At 43.3% G+C, this 24,023-nt stretch overlaps 1 protein-coding gene across 1 annotated transcript in view; it reads right to left on the bottom strand.

Moving 5' to 3' along the window:
• Nucleotides 1-22,728, bottom strand: part of LOC142216111 (vomeronasal type-2 receptor 26-like) — a 34,948-nt gene extending 12,220 nt beyond the window's left edge. Inside the window, exons 1-4 of the mRNA XM_075284139.1 lie at nt 21,943-22,728; nt 15,919-15,935; nt 14,051-14,279; nt 6,905-7,028 (exon numbers count right to left, since the gene is read on the bottom strand). Coding sequence (XP_075140240.1) covers nt 6,905-7,028; nt 14,051-14,279; nt 15,919-15,935; nt 21,943-22,728 — 1,156 coding nt within the window. The remainder of the gene's footprint in view (nt 1-6,904; nt 7,029-14,050; nt 14,280-15,918; nt 15,936-21,942) is intronic.
• Nucleotides 22,729-24,023: the final 1,295 nt, after the last annotated feature.

Genomic DNA, 24,023 nt, shown 5'->3' with positions numbered 1-24,023 from the left:
TTTGAATTCCCAGTCAGACAATGGCACTGTATACCAGTAGTAAAAATTGTGGGTGCACGTAACCCCAATATATTCTTTGAATTACCAGTCAGAAACTGGCACTATATGGCAGTAGCAAGAAATGAGGGTATTTGTATTCCCAATATATTCTTTGAATTCCCAGTCAGACAATGGCACTGTATACCAGTAGTAAAAATTGTGGGTGCACGTAACCCCAATATATTCTTTGAATTACCAGTCAGAAACTGGCACTATATGGCAGTAGCAAGAAATGAGGGTATTTGTATTCCCAATATATTCTTTGAATTCCCAGTCAGACAATGGCACTGTATACCAGTAGTAAAAATTGTGGGTGCACGTAACCCCAATATATTCTTTGAATTCCCAGTCAGACACTGGCACTATATGGCAGTAGCAAGAAATGAGGGTATTTATAACCCCAATATATTCTTTGAATTCCCAGTCAGACAATGGCACTGTATACCAGTAGTAAAAATTGTGGGTGCACGTAACCCCAATATATTCTTTGAATTACCAGTCAGAAACTGGCACTATATGGCAGTAGCAAGAAATGAGGGTATTTGTATTCCCAATATATTCTTTGAATTCCCAGTCAGACACTGGCACTATATGGCAGTAGCAAGAAATGAGAGTATTTGTATTCCCAATATATTCTTTGAATTCCCAGTCAGACAATGGCACTGTATACCAGTAGTAAAAATTGTGGGTGCACGTAACCCCAATATATTCTTTGAATTCCCAGTCAGACACTGGCACTATATGGCAGTAGCAAGAAATGAGGGTATTTGTATTCCCAATATATTCTTTGAATTCCCAGTCAGACAATGGCACTGTATACCAGTAGTAAAAATTGTGGGTGCACGTAACCCCAATATATTCTTTGAATTCCCAGTCAGACACTGGCACTATATGGCAGTAGCAAGAAATGAGGGTATTTGTATTCCCAATATATTCTTTGAATTCCCAGTCAGAAACTGGCACTATATGGCAGTAGCAAGAAATGAGGGTATTTGTATTCCCAATATATTCTTTGAATTCCCAGTCAGACAATGGCACTGTATACCAGTAGTAAAAATTGTGGGTGTATATAGCCCCAATTCTATTGCTAGGGGACTTGCAGGGTATTTCTGGGGTGAAGGTGGGGGGGCACACCGTTGGAACGGGTATCGGGGTATATATCGGGTATACGGGAATACACTGACAGTGTATTCCATTCAGGATCCTGGGAAAGCTGGGTTGCGGCGATTGAGCCCGTCAGTGCCACGTTACACTGACAAGCTTCTCCCTGGAATTTAGCTCTTATAAGAGCTGTTGGTTGTCTTCTCCTTCCTATCCTAGCCTGTCCCTGCCTACCCAGAATCTAAGCCCTGGCTAACTGGACGGAAACCTCTGTCCCCGGTGAATTGCAAGCTCAGAATGACGCGAACCTGGGCGGCGCTGTTCTTTTAAATTAGAGGTCACATGTTTTCGGCAGCCAATGGGTTTTGCCTACTTTTTTCAACGTCACCGGTGTCGTAGTTCCTGTCCCACCTACCCTGCGCTGTTATTGGAGCAAAAAAGGCGCCAGGGAAGGTGGGAGGGGAATCGAGTAATGGCGCACTTTACCACACGGTGTTCGATTCGATTCGAACATGCCGAACAGCCTAATATCCGATCGAACATGAGTTCGATAGAACACTGTTCGCTCATCTCTAGTTATGGCGTTTAAGTGTAAACATACTTTGCCCAGTGAGGCACAGACGGCAGTGGAATTGGTTAAGGTTAGGGAGGGAAAGAAGTATGTGAAGGACACAAGCCATCTGTATAAGTTAGCTGGATTGCCGTCCAATGGTATATTGCAGCCCAGCCCAGCAGTGGCCACTTCCTGTGGCAGCCATATTCCTTAGCAAGTGAGGTTGTAGTCAGTCCAATTGACAGCTGCTATCTGAGAGAATAGAGGCATATTGAAAGACAATAGAATGTTACAAGGCACAGCATGGTTTATAGGTGCGTGTGCTATAGCAAATGAAGGATTTCTGGAAGTTGATTGTGAGGATGAGTAACTTTAAAAGCAAATACAAAGAATCTGATACATTGCCAAGAGAAATAATTCCTTGTAAAACTAGTGACAAGTTCAGCTATAAAAGACCTCACTGTATACCACTATTATGATGTTTAGAGGATTATACGTTTAAACTTTGGTTGGGATCTAGTAAAGAAAATTGTAAAAGTCTGGTAGATTTCCCTTAAGGTAACTTCAAGTATAGTTTAATAGGTTCTGAATACCTGTGGTAATTACAGAAGTGGGGTTTGTGATGAGAATATTCAAAAAGTTGCATGAAAAATATTAATGTGTAATTTTGGTGTCGGTACTAACTGCTAGCTGTTTGAATTGTGTTCGTATGATTCCCTGGATTTCACAGCATTAACTGACTGCCGAGAGCTTCAAGAAGGTGCGGAGGAGTCGAAACTTGGCTTTGTTCCAGCACCAGAGTTACAGTCCTTATCATATCTATTGTGTCCAAAGGAACATGGTGGGAAGGGTGTCGCCCTAGTGTTCACCATCTTTGATTTTAACACTGGACCCTCTCAAGACGTACACAGTATACTCTATTTACCTTCTGTGTTCTTTTGTGATGAACCATGCTCCTATAAATCAGGATTGTTCTCTATTGTAGGAAAACGGATATGGAAACTCAAAAAGGTGTCCCAAGTTTTGAAATTTTTAAAAAATATATGTGTGTATGTGTGTGTATGCTGATTGATAAAAAGATGTAGCACAGGTTATTTTTGTGATGATGTTTTGGTTTAAAAAAAAAAAAAAGTAAAGAAAGGAAAATTATTTTGTCCTATACTAAGTGAATTAGAAGCCACCCCCGTATCTGCTGTGTAATGTCCTTTGTGTATAAATTTTGTTACGTGATCAGGAGACTTATTTGATTCTTCTACTCAGTGTTTCTGCCTTCTCTGCTGATGAGATTGTATGAATGTGTCTCTGTTCCTTTAAGAAGTATGCATTAGAGCTTGCTGAATCCTGTAGTCCTACACACACACAGAGGGAGGGGGGGCACAGTCATGTGTGGGCTGTGTAGCTGCTTGCATGAGAAGACACTGCTAAGAAAGGGGGTTGTAAATCTTGGTTTGGAAGCAAAGATAAGTGGCTGGACAGCTCACCTGCAGTGTGATAAGAAGATAGACATTCTTGAACGTATCCAGCTTTGTCATTGGTAAAATATCTATTTCACAGAACATGAAGTCATTTAAGAAAAAAAAAAAAAGATAGGAAACCACAAGAGTCATTGTTAGTGAACATTGGAGTATAAAAAGTTCATAATTACATCATGCTTTTTGTTTGGTTCAAGGGGGAGTGAAGAAGATTAAGACAACTTAAGGAAATTTTTTATTTTTTTTTGCTAATATGAATCTATTGATAACTTTGATTGAGTTCTTTTGTAGATGGTGGATTCTGCCACGGATATGCCACGGTCATTGAATATGAGGTAAACCAAGCACAGATAGAAGCCATCACTTGAACATGGTACAATGTCTGAGGGTAGGTGTTTGATATAGTAAAATTATGGTCCGATCTGGAGGGCAAGAACTTTTTGTGTGATGGAGACCCTGCGGCTGCTCATAGGTAGGTATAGTCAGAAGTTATGGCCACACACCAAGGCTGATAGGAAAGAAGTAGGGTAGCATGTGGGCAGATACTGCCATTAGCCCAGCTGCATAAGCCAAGGGGACATGTAACTACAGGGGTCACCATGCTAGACCCAAACATTTTAGCTCTCTTTTCAGGTTTTAAGACACTGATGCACCAAAAATGGTCTAGGAGGAAAGGAGACTTGGAAAGAGGATGTACAAGTCCTGGTGTCCGGTGGTAAGAGAGTATGTACTGAGAACATCGTTCCCACTTATGGCATAAGCAGCTTCTTACTAAGTGTACTGTTTAGTAGTAGCCATATGTGACCTGGTGAGTGGAGGATGGGCAGCCGCAGGATTTAGTATCACTATAGTCAGATATAGGTGAGCCTGAGGCCCTTGTACCTGTTCCAGGGATTGCAGGTTAAGTATATGCTGTTACTAAAGGTGAGACGGTATGAGTAAGTGCTTGTGTATAGTTATCTCTCGTCAAGATGGTCTGAGGCATATCTGGTGAAGAAAATCACCATAGACGGGACTGCAGGTAGACAGCTACTGAAAGATGTAGTGTAAGTAAGATCCCTGAGAGCATCAAAGTAATAATGGAACTTATGGGTAATAAGGAAAATACTATGCTATATTATGAGTATACTGTATAATAAGTGTTTCATACCCCCCATGCAGCTCCCAGAGTATTGGAAAGTAATTATTGGTTGCCACTTGTATTTGCATTCTCTGTAAGGTAAATTCTTGACAGGAGAAATTAGCCTTAGCCCTATATTTGGGTTGTCTTTTTCACAATTGTTCCAGATGTAATATGGTGTGCTGACTGACTATGTGACGAATTATGAAAAACATATGATTAATGTATATTCTTGAGTTTTCTCCTTCCCTCCAGATTCTGAGTCAGTGGAGACACTTATAAACTAAACCCAAAGATTGGATGGAGATAAAGAGATGAGATATATGAAATCCTGAGAGGAGAAATATCAAGGACTGTTGGATGATCTGCACTTATGTTCCTGTTATGTTTTATGCAACATAGAGACTGATCCTGTTAGTGATATCAATCTGTGTATTCCTGTGTCTAAAGGGGATGATAAACGAGGCTGTGGATTTAGACAATGAGACCTGAGACTGATATTGAGACAATAAAAGTGTATGACAATGTGAAAGCTTCTCCCCGGGAATATGTTGAGTTGCTTTAGGGACAGCTAGGATCTGACTTTCCTATGTGAAAGCCCTTTAAGTGGGAGCTTATCTACAATGGATAAGTTGTCACCCAAGAGGTAAAGAGGAACGAAGCACATTGGAACAGATCAGTAGGTTCACAGGCTTAGGGAAAAATTAGTATTTAGAGGGGAATGTTAAGTCTGAGAACATGAATCAAGATTCTTATACTTTATTTTGCATGTTTGTGTCATAAGAAATACTAATTTTTCCTCAATAAGGTTACATAGTTCTGAGACAAAGAAAGGAATTTCCAAGATGGAGCTTGATTTCTGTTTGGCACACCCTGTAACAGAATTCCACAGACTGGAGCAAGGAGGTGTCTGGCTGGACATTGAAGTTTGGAGCCAATGGGAGATGGACAGCAGCTCAGGAATGCCAAAGGAGGCAGTAACCCCCTCCTGAACTTGAATTGTTTTGTAAAGAGGAATGGTCCAAAATACCTTCATCCAGGATCCAGGAACTGATTAAAAGCTACAGGAAGCGACTAGAGGCTGTTATCTTTGCAAAAGGAGAATCTACTAAACATTAATGTCACTTTTCTGTTGAGGTGCCCATACTTTTGCACTGGTCAAATTTTGGTTTCAGGCATATTGCACATTTTCTGTTAGTACAATAAACCTCATTTCAATCCTGAAATATTACTGTGTCCATCAGTTATTAGATATATCAAACTGAAATGGCTGTTGCAAATACCAAAATATTTAGAACTAAAAATGATTAAGATTAATAGGGGTGCCCAAACTTTTTCATAGGACTGTATCTCCTATCTATCTATCTATCTATCTATCTATCTATCTATCTATCTATTTATCTATCTACCTACTTACAGTTCTCTGCAGGTGTTGCTACATATGTAAGCTGGATTTTGTCAGGACTTGAGTTGTTTTATAACATTGTTGTGTATATTCTGGGGATTTGAGCTGGTGTCCTGTGACTCTCTGGTCATTCCCTTTGCCACTGAGCTGTTGGGGGTGTATCTGCCTTGGTGTATCAGTAGATGTGAGCTTCAGGTGTTTGACATTGTCATCAACCTATCAAGTCTTTCCGGGGTCTATAAAAGACTCACTGCTGGCTTCAGTCCCCACCGGTTTTCGTTGTTACCAACCAGGATTTTTGGCCCAGTTTAGTAGGAGAGATTAATGGGAATTGTACGGTCTCCGGAGCTGATTTGGAAGTGATGTGAGTTTGTTCTGTGTGAGAGTCTGTTTAACCCTCAACATAACTGCTCAACCCCTGTCCTGCATTTTCTGGTTGCCTGTGATTGTTTTAGTATTAGTAAGTTTTTGTTTAAGGCTCAGGTTTACTTTGCCCCTGACCTGTGATACCCTTTCCTCACTAGTCCACTTTTCCTCTCTTCAATTCCTGTTGTGTTTTTATAGTTGTGCTGCGCCAGATATTTCTCCATCATATCCCATCCTGGTTGTTTCTGTTTGCAGCTGTCCTTATTCTTTCATTAGGGGTGACCACCTCTAATTTCCCAGTCCCTAGCCTCTTTCAGCTCTCACCATACCTGTCTATTAGGTCTTCATATCTAAAGAGCCAGTAGTTGTTGGGGCCGAGCTTAGCTTGGGTAGAGCTGACTAACACCCTTAGGCAGGGCCTAGTCAGCCATCGTAGCGCTAGGGACAGCTTTCCTACCTCATTTCCATATTGGTGCAAGCAGCATTCAGTATCACAGTTACTCAGGTATTGACAACCGTGACAGATTTCTGATGCTGATTTTTAATCTCAGAAAAGTCAGGTACCGTAATGGGTACCTAACCAACCCTAGTGTTTGTGAAGAAGCTTGTCTGGAGTTTTTTTTTCTTTGAGCTTTCAGAAGGATTTCTAAGTATTTGCTTCGTAAAAGAAATTCTCAAACCAGGTAGAGGGGAGGATGGGTAAAAATGGTCTTATTTGTTGGTACTTGGTGCAGGCTTATTCATATTCTACAGTCCCTGTGTGCGAGTCCAGAAGTCTTCTATTCTCAGTAATTTTACCTTAGTTCACATTTACATCTTGATATATCTGTAGTAGAAAATATTCTTACCTGTTACATTGGACATTTCATCCTCAGAGCACGGGACACAGTCATAGCAGCAGACTTTTACTCCTCCATTAGGAGCCTTTCTGTATCCTGGATTACATGGATCTTTACACCGAGAGTATGGTTCCTTAGATAAAAGAAATAAAAATCATGTAAGTTATAAAATCTAAAATACCCATGAAATAAGTAAGTGTCTGGTTACATAGACACTTTCATCAAGCCAACAAATGGGAAGGAATATGGCTGAAGGAAAGAAAGGGAAGGGGGGGGGGGGGTTCTATACAACTCCATAAGTGTCAATGCTATCTTGATGTAAGACAATATCTACAGTAGGTCCTTTTGAAGCCGTCAGTTGTCACTGCATTGACCACTATCAATGGTGACTATTCAACAGATCTTACAGTACAGAACTAGTTTAGTGGTAGACTATTCTACAGAGTCACAGTTTCCATGGTGAAAAAGTCTTGTTGTCTATGGATTGTAATATTTTTGTTCCACAAGAATACCTCCCAACTGTCCCTATTTCCATGGGAAATTCACGATTTCGGTGACGTGTCCTGCGGTCCCGGTTGGAGGGAGGTATGTCCCGATTTCAACTCAGATCTGCATCCAGAGGATGCAGATCTGAGTTGAACACATACGCGGCTAAAGCAAGGAGCTGTCACAGTTCAGCTCCTTGCTTCGCCACTGCACGCCACCTACTGGCTTTGTAGACACAATGCGATCTGTGTGCGAGTGAGAGAGAGAGGCGCGCAGAGAGCGGCGGTGGAACGAGGAGAAGGTAAGTGTAATGTGTACTGTACACTGAGGTGGAACATGAAACTGGGGGCAGATGAAGGAGAGGATGGCATGACACTGGGGGCAGAGATGGAGGGACATGAATCTGGGGGCAGAGATGTGGATACCTGAATCTGGGGGCAGAGATGTGGATACCTGAATCTGGGAGCAGATATGGAGGGACATGAATCTGGGGGCAGAGATGTGGATACCTGAATCTGGGGGCAGAGATGTGGATACCTGAATCTGGGGGCAGAGATGTGGATACCTGAATCTGGGAGCAGAGATGGAGGGACATGAATCTGGGGGCAGAGATGGGGGGACATGAATCTGGGGGCAGAGATGGGGGGACATGAATCTGGGGGCAGAGATGTGGGGACATGAATCTGGTGGGAGAGATGGAGGGACATGAATCTGGGGGCAGAGATGTGGGGACATGAATCTGGGGGCAGAGTTGTGAGGACATGAATCTGGGGGTAGAGATGTGGAGACATGAATCTTGGGGCAGAGATGGAGAGGACATGAATCTGGGGGAATAGATGTGGGGACATGAATCTTGGGGCAGAGATGGAGAGGACATGAATCTGGGGGCAGAGATGTGGAGACATGAATCTGGGGGCAGAGATGGAGGGACATGAATCTGGGGGCAGAGATGTGGGGACATGAATCTGGAGGCAGAGATGGAGGGAACATGAATCTGGGGACAGAGATGGAGGGGACATGAAACTGGGGGCAGAGATGGAGGGGGACATGAAACTGGGGGCAGATGAAGGGTGTATATGAAACTGGGGGAGAGATAGAGGGGGAACATATAATTTATGGGTGACTGTAGGAGGATTATACTGTGTGCGGGCACATGAAAAATTAATGAGAATGGGTGGAGTCAACACAAAAGTGGGTGGGGCTAAATTTGCCGCGGCGCGCACATTTTGTCCCTCTTTCAGTTCTTCAAAAGTTGGGAGGTATGTACAAGTCGTGAGAGCTCCTTTTATATTGAACAGTTTTGCTTTTTGAAGACTAGATACGGCTCTTCTTCAGGCATGGTATACGATAATGTCTACAGAAATACAAATATAGGAACAGATAAGAGGTGTGATAAATACTGAAATTGGGTTAGGTATTGGGTTAGGGTATCCAAATTTTACACAAGACCATGGCATCCTGCTGCCACTTCATTCTTCATAGTTCACTGGCTCAAAAACGTACTAGAAGAAATGATATCTAAAACTTCACTTTTATTAATTAATATTACAATAGAAATTGTCCACATAAAATAATTGGGTCAACTATTTCGGTCACTCTGTAGATTTAGACTACACAAGTCCCACCCAAAAATAACTTAGCGTGTTCCTACTGGTGGTGGCAAGTATATATCTCAAACACTGGAGAAAAGAGGGAATTTTATGTGTTGTCTCTCAAATTTCACTCCCTGCCTCCCTGACCTTATGGCAAATATCACAAACCTCACAGCTATGGTCATACAAAATCTTTTGGTGCGCCACCTAGAGGATGGACAATAACTAGACCCCCTCACCCAAGGCAACTCCATACTTCACAATGGACTTCTACACCCCTTCTATTGCTTATACATGTACAGTAAGATATGTAGGGGGGTATAGCAGCCCTCTGTAAGGCGTGAATGTAGTGCAGCAGTCCTGTGTAAAGCATAGAGGGCAGCAAAATGGATACAGTAAAAAAGCACGCAGTGTAAAGTATGGAGGAATAAATACTAATCCTTAGTTAAGGAGGAGTGTGACCAAAGCCCTGTGTGCAGCATTTCAGTGTACAATATGGAGGTGCCCAGCATTGGGAGCTTGGCATTTTACTTGCCCAATATATGCAGAGTGTGCCCATTAAACTGAAAATTATAAATGTGCTATATCCACCTCAGCCCTTTTCTACATGAATTGGGTATCCAAAAAATTGCAAGTCTGTTTTAACTGGAGATGAGCGAGTAGTATTCGATCGAATATTACAGTAATCGAAATACTCGTACTCGATTGAGTACCACTCACTATTCGAATGGAAAAATTTGATGCAGAACCAGCGTTGATTGGCCGAACGCTATACAGTCGGCCAATCAACGCTGGTTCTTCTCCTATCTTTAGAAGTCTTCTCCGCGCAGGGTCCCCTCGGCGTCTTCCGGCTCTGAATTCACTCTGCTCAGGCGTCGGCTTGGGCAGCGCTGACTGTGCATACCCGCGCTACAAGAAAATGGCCGCTTTGACTGTAAGTGGCCATTTTCTTGTAGTGTGGACATGCGCAGTCGGCTCTACCCTGGCCCGATGCCTGGCAGAGTGAATTCAGAGCCGGAAGATGCCGCGGGGACGCTGCACGGAGAAGACTTCTCGGAGAATCCAGCCAGACCCTCACTCATGGACTTGGTAAGTTCAATTTGATCGAATGTTGCCTACTCCTGAAACAAATATTTTTCCCCCTTAGAATATAATAGGATTCGATATTCGATTCGAGTAGTCGAATATTGAGGGGCTACTCAAAACAAATATCAAATATCGAGTATTTAACTACTCGCTCATCTCTAGTTTTAACCCCTCCCTACACTGTGACATAAAAATGTCAAGATGCTGATGTTATGATGATGCCATGGGTTCTGAAACTATAAAGTAACTACAGGGGACTGGTGGAGATAACTATGGGAGGTAAACTCAGTACAGTACAGTCAGCTGAGGATACATGGAGCTTACAAGCAGACTTGGACACACTCAGTGTTTGGGCATCAACTTGGCAAAGGGGGTTCAATGTAAATAAATATAAAGAGTAATGTTTCATCTATAGAGGTGACAAGGTCTCTTCACTGTAAGCAGCGTGAATCTGTGCAATAGTTTATCCAAGGAACTGCTTATATACTGTAAGGACTGTGAGTACGTGGAATAGCCTACTCAGGGGCTGGTTCTATACTGAAAGGTCTGTGAATCTGTGGAACATGCCACCCCAAGAGCCAGTCACAGCAGTCACAGCTGATGGTGTCAAAAACTGCTTAGATGCCTTCTCATAGAAAAATGATATTGAGGATTATGGTAACATATAGAATCCTTATTACTTTCTTCATCAAGTAGGGACAGCTTATTATTACATATAATGTGCAATGTCATCAGTTAGGAAAACACAGTGGATTCCAATAAGCAACACAACAGCAACTGCACCGCCAGCAACTTGGCCAGGTGGGAGTTACATTTGCAGATGTCTGGGTGCCGATTTCTGTTTACTGGACACACATTCCCTTACGGATGGATGATGACTGACGGTGTGACAGAGGAGGCGAAGCAGATGGAGAAGATGGGAATAATTAGAGATGAGCGAGTAGTATTCGATCGAGTAGGTATTCGATAGAATACTGCGGTATTAGAAATACTCGTACTCTTTCGAATACTATCACTATTTGTAGTAAAGATTCGATTCAGAACCAGCGTTGATTTGCCGAATGCTATACAGTGTATAGCATTCAGCCAATCAATGCTGGTTCTGCAGTACGAGTAAGGGCTGGTTCACATTAGTGCTTGCCTTCCGTCCAGAAGGAGTCTGCAGGAGGACCCCCAACGGAATATCATCACAACTGCAAGCGCTGTACAATTAAAGTGCACGGACCCCATAGACTATAATGGGGTCCATGTGCTTGCCATGCACTGCCCACACAAATCATTTGTGCGGGCAGTGCGCTGCAAGCACACGGACCCATTATAATCTATGGGGTCCGTGCGCTTTAACTACACAGCGCTCCTCCTAAACACTCTCCTCCTGCTACTCGTGGACTTGGTGACTCTCCTTTAGTAGAATAGTGGTTTCCCCTGAAACGAGCATTTTTTTTATCCCCATAGATTGTAATGGGATTTGATATTTGATCGAGTAGTCGAATATTGAGGCTCTACTCGAAACGAATATCGAATCTCGAATATTTCACTACTCACTCATCTCTAGTAATAATGACCATGTGCCAGATGTGGACATGACCTCCCTACAAAGATGATCACTGGGAGAAAAAATAGAATAAGATGGTCTTGGTCACTTGGTGTCACTGCTTACATATTTTGCCAGATGTGCTGGTGATGCCATTTCGTGTTAGTATAGAGAGACCTAGTTACTACATGTGGGCCTGCACACCCATGGATAATTATCTGTTTGCAGATCTTGTACCTAGTACCATTGATTTTTCATTTGGTAATATGCAAAAAAAAAAAAAAAAAAAAATCCCATATGAGAGATGACCTCACCTCCTGCCAAAATCAACAGCAGTGGAAGCATCCCTTCCAGTGTCACCAAACTTGTCTTAAATCTATCCCAGACAGGTCTTTTGGATGTTGGGGCTTCACATCAGGTGGAATTCTTATTATTTCACCTGCTACCACCCTCTTTCTGTGATGTCACCCTGTCACACTGACACAGTGGCCAATTCTTATCTGTAATAGAGTCATCATCAAATTCATCTTCCCCACTTTTTCGTGACTCATCATGACAATGGGCTTTCTCTATGCACTCACTGTTCCAGATAGATTTCCTTCTAATGCCCCTACCAGCATGACCAATAGCACACCTCTGGCCACTGCTACCTCCACCAACACTCATGTCTTCCATCCCTACCTTTTCTACATCCAAAAATCACTGGCAGTTCTCATCCAACTCATCACAAAGAGGAAAAAAAAAGAGGACTTGGGCCATGAGGAATATCATTCTCATCGTGTACAAATTGGCTAGTAGAGAATGGGATCTGTGTCAGTGAAGAAGACATGGTTGACAAAAGAGAAAAACAACTTGGTACAAAGGAGAATGAACACACAGATCCCTGACTCAATATTAGGATTTCACTGCTTTCAAAAACGTTTTTATTCTCAGATAAAACCACCGATCACTACCAAACGTTGCCAGAAGCAATGTTGCTGTTACCACCCACACGCTCATTGTTAGTACTTGCACTTTTTAATTTTTTTATTTTTATTTTTGCTGTTACAATGGCAATAGTTCAATATTTTGTATGTATATTGGGTAACCAAAAACAAACAAACGCTTAACAGATTTTTTTTTTAAGACTTGCAAACTGCATCACGCTGTATATTTAGATTAGCACAGTCAGAATCTACTTCTTTTTCTACTAGAATGACAGCTTTTTTATACAGTATATATATATATATATATATATATATATATATATATATATATATATTTATTTACTGGAAATGAAAGAAATGGATTTTAACTAACTTTTTTAAAATAGCGCAGACTGCAAGACTATTGCTGGGCAATAGAAAAAAACACTTAATAAACAGATATTTTAACAGATTAGCAGGCTCAGTCGCACTGTTTATTGGGGGAGTCAAATCTCCCCCAATATGATTTTAATCAGATTAGCGCAAGTGGAATCAGTGTTTTGCTCTGAGAACAGTAGTTTGTATGCATTTAATTTAAGAAATGCAAATCCTTAAGAAAAGATTTTTTACTAAAGGACCGACTTTGTCTGTAAAAAAAACATCACTTCATACTTCAAACTTCATAACAGACATAGACAGAATTAGATTGTTGGCATTGAAAGGGTTAACAGTGTTTGCATGTAGCAGCCTGACTGACACAGTACAGATATTCTCCCTCCCTCCTATCATTTCTATCACTGTTTGCCTGTAATTGATTGATTAAATTGATTTCTATGCCTCCTACTCCTATGCTTTCCCCGCTGTATCGCAAGGTTTGCTGTACTAAGTGCTGTGCAATGCTGAAGAAAATGGAGTCATTGCTTTGGATTATGAAGTGGTGAGTAACACATCCATCTCCTACTTCCATCATCACTGACGTGCCTCGTGTTCCAGCATACAAAACCTTTTATATGGTATATGACATCAGCAGTTCGATGTGTCCACATACCCCTTTCTATTGGTCGAGAGGCTGTCAGGTGATACTTGAGCATCACAATGTAACACAAGACACGTGTTTCTTCTATATTTTTTCTGCACAATACATGTGGCAGTAAGTAAATCAACATTTATATGGTTTTGTTAAAAATTGAGCAATTTGGAATACACGGGTTGAACCTGACTCCTTAGCAATGGATTCGACCATCTCATGAGGTTTGTCCATCTCTAATGCCCACACAGTACAGAACGTACAGAACATGTCTGAGTTTGTAGGATCTTTATATGGTCCTATAAAGCTCACTTTCTGGTTTTGGTGTGATGCTAGTCTATGGTCGTGCTATAAATAATGTAAAACAGGTAAAGTCCATTAATCTACAATATTAAAGAATTTATTGTTTGCTGTTAAGGTTTAATAATGATAAAATTGTAGACAATTACTTGAGAAATACAATGGAGACATGACTTCAATAGAAACATAGTATTGTGACTCGGTGTGTAACTTGTGTCCTCTTACTCTGTCATTTTTCCACATGTAATTTTCCAATATTCTAGTATAAATACGCCTATTCGGTATTGGTAAATAAATGGTAGCCATGATCCTTTCTAAAAATTCTGAAATATCAGTCATATTGGTTCTAGAAATAACCCAGTTGCCTATGATCCAGACAAAGGGCACTTCACCTCTTTCATTAAAAAATACGGGATATCCATTGGGCTCTCTGAAGTGAATGTACTTCATGTATCTCTGCACCTGAAATAAAAAGAAACATAGGCAAAAGGTGGGGGAGGGGGGTTATTATTGTATTCATATTCTCTAAGAGTATGCCAATACGTTTGTGTAAAATGATCAATGATGTGACTGTTTTTTTCATTCTCTTTTGTGTTTTTTCATTGCAAGCAAAATAACTGAAGATCAGGGGTGTAACTACCACAGAGGCAGCGGAGGCGGCTGTCACAGGGCACGGGCTATTAGGGGGCCCGGTGACAGCCGCTACCGCTGCGGTTTTTTTTCAATAGGCTGTTACGGCCCTATTCACTTGCCGATCCTGGCTGGGCCGGGATCGGCAAGTGACACCGCGGGCCCCACAAAGGCTATCATTATACTCAGGGGTCTTTGCAGACCCCCGAGTATAATGATCGGCGGACCGGAGAGGTAAGGGAACATAAAAAAACTGTTACTTACCTCTCCGCGATCCTGCCAGGCCTCCGTTCTACTTTTTCTGACGTCTCTGACGTAACATGAACCCGGCATGCTTCCCGGGTCATGTGACGTCCGACGTCATTAAAGAAGGACGTGAGCGCGGGCGACAGCATAGGAGCCGGGGGACAGGTAAGCAACAGTGTTGCTTACCTGCTTTTAATGTTCTTATTCCCCGGGTCTCCGATTATTATACTCTGGGGTCTGAAAAGACCCCAGAGTATAATAATTGTTTATGGGTGTCCACAGAGGGATATAATACTGTGTGCAGGGGTCACTATGGGACATAATACTGTGTGCAGGGGCCACTATTGGGATTAATACTGTGTGCAGGGGGCACTATTGGGGTTAATACTGTGTGCAGGAGCCACTATTGGGGTTAATACTGTGTGCAGGGGACACTATTGGGGTTAATACTGTGTGCAGGGGCCACTATTGAGTTAATACTGTGTGGAGGGGCCACTATTGGGATTAATACTGTCTGGAGGGGCCACTGTGGGACATAATACTGTGTGCAGGGGCCAGTAAGGGACATAATACTGTGTACAGGGGCCACTATGGGACATAATAGAGTGTGGAGGAGGGGGTCGTTCGAGGTCTTTGGCGTCAGTTGGGATGGGGGGGCCATGTCAAAAGTTTGCCACGGGGCCCCGCCATTCCTAGTTACGCCACTGCTGAAGATATTACCAAAGAGTTTGTGATTGCAATCATTTTCTGGAAGACAACGAGGATTATCTGATAGAATAGCAGGGGTGCCAATACTTTTGGCCAACACAGTATGTGTGCGCTCATCCATTGGTGCAGAAGGTGAACACGCTCCTGTCCAAGTTTCTGGTGCTATAGTCACTCCCTTCCCAATTGGTGGACTCTGCACCTTGCAGAGAACTAATGGCTTGCACCGAACCAAGGTGGAAAGTCCCACGCTGTCATTTCTTTGCCAAGAAGGAAGTAGCAGCCCTGCACAAATAGGTAGAAGAGAAAGTGGTCCACTCCTTGAGCCTGTCGGTGTCTGCCAAAGTGCACGGCAGCGCTGACGTGTGGTGTTGTAACTATGGTCAAGGACAATATATGTCATTTATGTCCCACTGGGTGACTGTGACACAACAGCAACTTGTAGAGGTGACTCAGCTTCTGCCTCCACGTTCTCACACCATTGGTCTTACAATTTCCGCCTTATCCTCCACTGTGTCCTCAGCCTCCACTGCAGGGACAACTTCCAGTGCTCCTCCATTATACCACATGTGAAGGGCACAGCGGTGTCACGCTGTTCTACACCTCGTTTGCCAAGGAGAATTAAGTCAAACAGGGGAGGAACTCCTCCATTGTCCCAATCAAGAAATCGAATCCTGACTTTCTTCAAGAGAACGTAAAATCGTAACCATGGTGACTGACAAAGACAAAAAATGGTGTCGGCACTGCTTCAAGGAGGGCTTAGCCGTGCACCCTGCATGGTGCACGTGTTTAGTCTGGTTGTCAAGCGTTTCCTTAAGTGTTCCAAACATCTACAAGACATTCTAAAAATGTCAAGGAAACTTTGCATGCACTTCAGCTACTCGTACACCGGCAAGCACACCCTCCTTGAGCTGCAGTGACAGAATGGCCTCCCACAACATAGGCTGATATGCGATGTATCCACCCGTTGGAATTAAACCCTCCAAATGTTAGATCGACTATATGAACAGAGAAAAGCCATAAACAATTTCTTGAGGATACAAGCAAACACACCTACTCCCCTATGTAACGTTAATGTTAGCCAGTGGCAGATTATATGTGACACCTGCCGGCTGGTCAGGGGACTGGAGATTTGGTGCCAACATCTTGTGGCGACATGAGATCTGTGGGGTTTGAATTAGAGGAGAAGGATGAAAACGAGATTGGAGCACAAGCAATGTCTAGCCAAATGAGTGATAAGGAGGAGCAAGAGCGGCCAGAACAGCAAGAGAGAGGTGAAGCAGATGACCCAGACACACCGTGGCAGTATGAAGTGGAGATGGATGCAGACAGTCCCTTGGAGTAACTTGTGCAAATAGCCCAAGTGACAGCTGAATTGTCACCATTTGGCAGAGGGATGACTACTGGCTCTCCATCATGTTAGACCTTTGCTACTGGGAAAAAAAATGGGGCCTTTTTTTACACTCACTGAGAAGGAGTACAAACTGAACTACTATAGAGACATGCTATGTAGCAAGTTGGCCACGGACTATCTGTGACATCGTCCATCCTCTCGCATGTCCGACAGACATGAGCGCTCAACTTGCACTGGCATGGCAGCTGTGGGAGGGGGTGGCAGGAGAAGTATCGGCTCAACCTGAGCCTAGAGTCGCTGATGAGCAGCTTTCTTTACCCACATAGTGAAGAAGCTCCTCATCAACAGCTAGACAGAGAGCAGAACTTTAACCAGCAGGTGGTGGCATACTTAGAGTGCACCCTGCTACCCGTTGTAGAAGATCTGCTGGACGTCTGGGCAGTCAAACTGGATTTGTGCCCTGGAAAAGCTGTCCTGACTGGACAGTAGTGTGGAATCATGGCAGGTGTTAGCAATGGTTATCCCAAAGAGAACTCACTTGTCTGCCCAAAATTTGTAGAGACTCACCTTTGTGAAGATGAATGTGAAGTGAGGTGCGCATCGGTTCTAAGAGCGACACCTGTCATGTGCGTGTCATACTGACTCACTGTATTGTTTGCCTATCACAGCAGACTCCCCAAGTGTGTTACTGCAAGGCACAGTACTCTACACCACTATACAGTCTCTCTGCTGCCAGGAAATAGCTGGTTTTTTTAACATCACAAATCAAAGAATCAAATCTTTTTGGGAAATCCGGAGAAGCGGCCAAATCAAATTTTCCAAAACTTTGCTCATCTCTAAAACTAAATTTATAACTTTAACGAGCAGGGATTTATGAGGAATCTGTCCTCTCAGTCTAATCTGATCAGCTATGAGGAGGAAAGTTCTAGGCTTGACCTGGACAAATTTTGGAGGCTTTGTCACAAAAAGCATCAGGATTAGTTTGTGGGAGTTACTGACAGGGGATGGGAAAACTAGGAAGCTTGTGTGCACTGTGGGGATGTTGGGAACAAGCCTTCAGGGTGGTCTGGGTCAGATGGAGATGGAGGGGGAAATGTAGATACTGCTAAAATGTATGGATTGGATGTAGCTAGGCTTTTGTTTTAGGGATCTTTTGCCTTTAGTTACACCCCTGCCATGTCTTCTGCATGGGTCTCTGAAATAGAATGGTGCAGAACACTGATTGGTAAGTTTTGTAGCATTAAGAAAGTATTAAAGGGGCATTTCAAGAATGACAGAGAAAGAAACAATTGGAAATTGAAGCTTATGATACGTTTCCAGTTACTGACAAAAGTTACATAATTACATACATAGTTAGTGTTACGGTTCCGTCTATATATATAAATTATAATTTGACAGAACCTCTTGACTGCGGTAGTGACTGCAGTCGAGGTCCACAAGCCCTAGGAGGGCGGCCGTCCGCCTAAGCAGAGCAGCAGTAGGTCTATGCGGTCTAGTGGAAACAGGGAGCAACACACGTTCACCAGTTAACTTCACTGGGGTAATGTGTCTGCGCAGTTCCCAATGTGAACAGACTGCAAGGAGGCTTACACCAGTTGGCTTCACTGGGCAAGTGTATTGTGCAGCTTTAATGTGAACTGGCTACAATGCGGCTTACACCAGTTGGCTTCACTGGGCAAGGGTGTTTGTGCAGCTGTAGGGTGCATTCACACGGAGTAACGTGCCGCCTGATGTGGCACGTATACGGCATGTGAGACTGTGCGCGCTGTAAAAGCTCCCATTGATTTCAATGGGAGCCTGGATTGTATACGCTGCGTTATTTTGCAGCTGTGATTTTGTGGCCGCAAAATAACGGTCGCAATATAATGCGGCATATATGATCCAGGCTCCCATTGAAATCAATGGGAGCTTTTATGGTGCGCACAGTCTCACACGCCGTATACGTGCCACATCACGCGGCACGTTACTCCATGTGAATGGACCCTAAATGTGAAATGGCTGCAATGAGGCTTACACCAGTTGGCTTCACTGGGCAAGTGTATTTGTGCAGCTTTAGGGTGCATTCACACTGAGTAAACGCTAGCTTATTCTGAACGTAAAACACGTTCAGAATAAGCGGCGTCTAAAGCAGCTCCATTCATTTCTATGGGAGCGGGGATACGAGCGCTCCCCATAGAAATGAATGGGCTGCTTCTTTCACTCCGTGCAGTCCCATTGAAGTGAATGGGGAGTGCCGGCGTATACGGCAAGCTCTGCTCATGCCGGAGCGTACACGCCGGCACTCCCCATTCACTTCAATGGGACTGCACGGAGTGAAAGAAGCAGCCCATTCATTTCTATGGGGAGCGCTCGTATCCCCGCTCCCATAGAAATGAATGGAGCTGCTTTAGATGCCGCTTATTCTGAACGTGTTTTACGTTCAGAATAAGCTAGCGTTTACTCAGTGTGAATGCACCCTTAATGTGAACTGGCTGCAACAAAGGCTGCCGAGGGTTAATTGTCACCCCTGGTCAGCAACACAAAGGCTCCACAAACAGCTTTGGAGCTACAATACACCTGAACAGTTCAATCAGGCTAATGCATTCCCCACTGGCAGTACCCAGGAATCCCACCTAGAATCCCTGAACTGACAACTTGCCTTTCACAGGAACCTAGCCCTGACCTCCTGTCTCAAAGTTATTAGTCAAAGTGTGAGCACCCGGCAGGCGTCGGCTCACACCATATAAAGGCATTTCCTTGCCCACAGGGCAGTGGCCATAACCTCACTGGGCATGCCCAGTATGGGCCGAATGGTACTTAGCCTCAGAGCGTCTCCAAAAAGTCTGAGAATGCTCAGTAGGGGGAGAATGAGAGTCTCAGAGCGTCTCCAAAAAGTCCGAGCATGCTCAGTAGGCCAAACGCTGGACTTAGACTCCATGAACCTCACCGTTCGACGCTGGGGGTGAGAGCTGGATCGACGTGCAGGTGGCGCTGTGCGCCGGAAGGAAAACCTGTGGGACCCCATCCTAACACATAGTAGATGAGGTTGGATAAAGACAGTCCATCAAGTCCAACCTATAACCCTACAATCTCTACATTGTTGATCCAGGGGAAGGCAAAAATCCCCATGAGGCTCATGCCAATTGCCCTATTTCAGGGGAAAAAAATTCCTTCCTGACTCCAAATCTGGCAGTCGGTATAAAACCCTGGATCAACGTGTCCTTAAAATCTAGAGTCCATAACCTCTTATATCTTTCTCTTCAAGAAAGGCATCCAGGCCCTCTTTCAACTTGTTCAGTGAATCCGCCATCACCACTTCCTGGGGCAGAGAGTTCCAGAGCCTCGCTGTTCTTACTGTGAAGAATCCCCTTCATGGGGCCACACGACGGCTCAGTGGTTAGCACCTCAGCCTTGCGGCGTTGGGGTTCCTGGTGTTCAAATCTCACCAAGGGCAAAACAAAAACATCTGCAAGGAGTTTGTATGTTCTTCCTGTGTTTGCATGGATTTCCATCTCATATTCCAAAAAAGACATACTGATAGGGAAAAAAAATGTACATTGTGGGCTCACAATCTACAAAAAAAGAATCCCCTTCTATGTCTCTGGTGAAACCTTCTCTCCTCCAGACGTAGAGGACGTCCTCTTGTCACGATCACTGGCCTAGGAGTAAAAAGATCCTTAGAAAGTTCTTTGTATTGTCCCTTCATGTATTTGTACATTGTTATTAGATCTCCCCATAGACGTTTTTTCTCTAAACTGAATAACCCCAAGTTTGTTAACCTCTCGTTGTCCTCCAGTCCACCCATTCCCCTAATCATTTTGATTGAAGGTAAAAAAAAAAAAGGCCATTGTGCATGCGCAGAAGCCGTAGTAGAAGCCGCATGCTACTGCGCATGTACCCAGGCCATTTTTTTATATCAATGTCAGTTCGCGAGCGCCGGAGGAGGACGGGACCGGAGGTCTTTGGAGGAAGAGGAGGCGTGGATGAAGAAGACGGCGCACCTTGAATGCCTGCCCATCGTGCACGATGCGTAAGTAGATCATATTCTTTTTTAGGGTTTTATTTTAAAATGAGGGGTAGTTTAATATAACTTTTACGGTGCCTGAATAGCCTTTTTAAAGGCTTCACACATATGTGGGGCTCTATCAGCATGATTTTGCTGATAGAGCCCCTTTAAATATTAGATACAAGGGTCTATCTATGACCATGCTTAATTCCCTCAGAACTCGGGGGTGTATTCCATCTGGACCGGGCGATTTCTCTATTTTACTGTTTTGCAGGCGGCGCCGCACTTCTTCCTGGGTTAAGCAGGTGACATGTAGTTGAGAGTTCACATTCCCCCTAATCATGTTGTTGGCCAATGGATTTTCTTGTGTAAACACTGTAGGGAAGAAGGCATTTAATACTTGTGCTTTTTCCTCATCCTCCTCCACCATTACCCCCAGATTATTTTTGGTAAAAAGAACTCAATCTAACACCTGGATTTACAGGGAGACACTTCACCCCACCACCAACAGACTGAATCCACGTCCACACTTATCTTAGTGATACCTCACCTTATGGATTAATTGTCTTGCCTTTTTTGACATAACAGTATCGTGTTTTTTCTGTATGACATGGCACTGCACTAGTTTGTAATATACTCCTTGGCGGAGGCCCGGGTTATTGTGGCTATGATAAAACCCCAAGTAAATATCTCACAGTCTAAGACCAATATGTACATAATATGTGTTTATATAAAATATATATGTGTATATATCTATAACAAGAAGTGACAAGGTCTGGGCTGTAAAGAGAACACTAGGTGAAGCCAATGACTATTGTCATAGATGATGTTCCCGGTGAGAAAATGGATTTTATGTTATGGTATTGATAGCACCTGTGTAGGTTTTATTTCTGTCACTATATGGTTATTGTATGGTAACAGCATTCCTTTGCTGTATTCATATGGTTGTAACCACACTGCAATGCTCTGTTATCTTGGGCAGCATGGTGGCTCAGTGGTAGCACCAGAGCCTCACAACACTGGGGTCCTGGGTTAGAATTCAGCCAAAAGCAACATCTGCATCGATTTTGTACATTTCCCCTGTGTTTATATGGATATCCTCCCAAGACATACCAATAGGTAAATTTGATGGTGAGCCATATTTTAGGACAGTGAGTGATGACAATATCTGTAAAGTTCTGTAGAACTTGTACTTACCTGATGTTGTAATAGTCCTGATTTATTACCCATTTCTTTCACTGTGTTTAAAGCATGGGCCAGAATATAGACTGATACATATGTATAGTATAAGCTTGTATCTGTCATTTCGTATTCCGATGGTGGGATATAATACATCTCGGTACAGTTCACGCCTTGTTTTCTATAGTACCACTGGTAAAATCCATTTTTCTTTGTATCATTGGAGAGACATCTAAAGAGCTTGAACCAGATCTCCTCCAGCAGTGGATCATTTGGATGGGTTGATGGGTTCACATTAAAAATAGATTCCACAACCTTCGATACTGATCTTCTTGGAACCCTAACCACTATGCTACCGTTGATAAAACTCGCCATGTGATATGTTATTTTGGATAAAAAATTAACCCATGATTCATGAAGGATCAAGGTGATATTTTCAAGCTTCACTAATTTTTGGATAAATGATTGATATAACTCTGAGTAAAGTCCACAGATCACGACAACTTGAGCTGTTGATTTCACAAACACTTCCTCGTTTTGCTCTGAATTCATCCTGATTTCCAGATTAATAATATACTCGATGCAGATGTCATACTTGGCCATCATTTTACTCAGTTTTTTTACTGCCATTTGATTGCTCTCTTCACCTGTAGTAATAATCCCAACCCAGTTCCATCCATGGTCTTTCAAAATCTTTATAATAATTTCATACCGAGCCTGGTCATTTGGAGTAAAGTAATATGTGGTTGGGTATAAGTCTCTGTTGGGCAGGATGGGGTCACTGACTCCAAAAATGAGCTGCATAGACGGCAGGGTTATATTTGGACATAATGCAAGTTATAGATAAGACAAGATCAAAGCAACCTTCAAACGTTTATAGGTTATACACTGTCTACCAATAAATATTTGGACACCTGTGGTCCGAGCGGCAGGAGTGTCCATTACAGCCTCAACCTTGCGGGGCATGCTTTCCACAAGTCCTTATATGATAGCTAGTGGTATTTTATTCCATTCAGCTTGGTAAGTTCTTTCACAGATTTTGGACGGCTGCTGCACCCCTTACTTTGGCAATCCAACTCGTCCCAGAGGTGCTTGATATGGATCAAGTCTGGGCTCTGGGCAGGCCAGTCCAGTCGGTTAACCTGATTGTCACTGTACCAAGCCATGGTAGACTTCGCTACATGACAGCTGGGGTCATCCTGGAAATAACATTGGTCCAACCCACATGACCGCCATAATGTAGGAAGCACACTGTTATCTAAAATAGTACAATAGGTGTTGACCAAGGGTCCAGTCCATACCAGGAGAAACACCCCCAGACCATAACTCCAACTCCACAAAACTTTACTGGGTATCCAAATACTTATTGGTAGACAGTGTTTAATAAAGTTAATGACTTTATGGTGAAAAGGGTTAATCAGACTAATATGCCATGTATTACATATAGAAATAACCAGAAAAAAATTGATTGTGGGGATAACGTCTATCCTTAGGGAGAGACCACCTTCTCAGGTGTGTGGAGACTTATAGCTATATAAGCTATATTTGCAAAAGGCACAAATAACCAAAACAAAACCCTTCTTGGCTGAGAATTAAACTAAACACAAGCAAACTTTTCCCTGTCTATACAAAAGCCTGGCTACCAGACTCCCACCTTGGCAACAACAACGGGTGGCACAGTACCTGTTCTGTAGATTCAGTTTGGACAGGTCAGCCTGTGGTGTGGTGCCACACTTCCCATTCCTCACTCAGAGACTTTATCAGGCCTTGATTACCCAGCTGACCTCCCTGGTGTGGGACTTTACCAAACACCCTTTAGCTGCCTGGCTGGGACATACCTGTCTTCCCAGACCACACCCTTCGCTCTCTCACATATCCCCCCCTCAGTTTGGACCCCTCGGGGCGAACTCCAGACACCAAACAATAAGCCCGGGACAAGGCATCCGCATTGCCTTGCAGTTTCCGGGCTCTGTGTTCCACTGTGAACCTAAACTTCTGAAGTGACAAGAACCACCTAGTCACCCTGGCATTCTCCTCATCCAAGTGAGAGGCGAGTGGTCTGTCACTAAACGAAACTGCCTCCCAAGCAGATAGTACCT

Source organism: Leptodactylus fuscus, chromosome 1 (genome assembly GCF_031893055.1).
Source record: "Leptodactylus fuscus isolate aLepFus1 chromosome 1, aLepFus1.hap2, whole genome shotgun sequence".
Classification (NCBI taxonomy): domain Eukaryota; kingdom Metazoa; phylum Chordata; class Amphibia; order Anura; family Leptodactylidae; genus Leptodactylus; species Leptodactylus fuscus.
The sequence above is the reverse complement of the archived record's forward strand: the minus strand, read 5'-3'. Positions and strand labels throughout refer to the sequence as shown.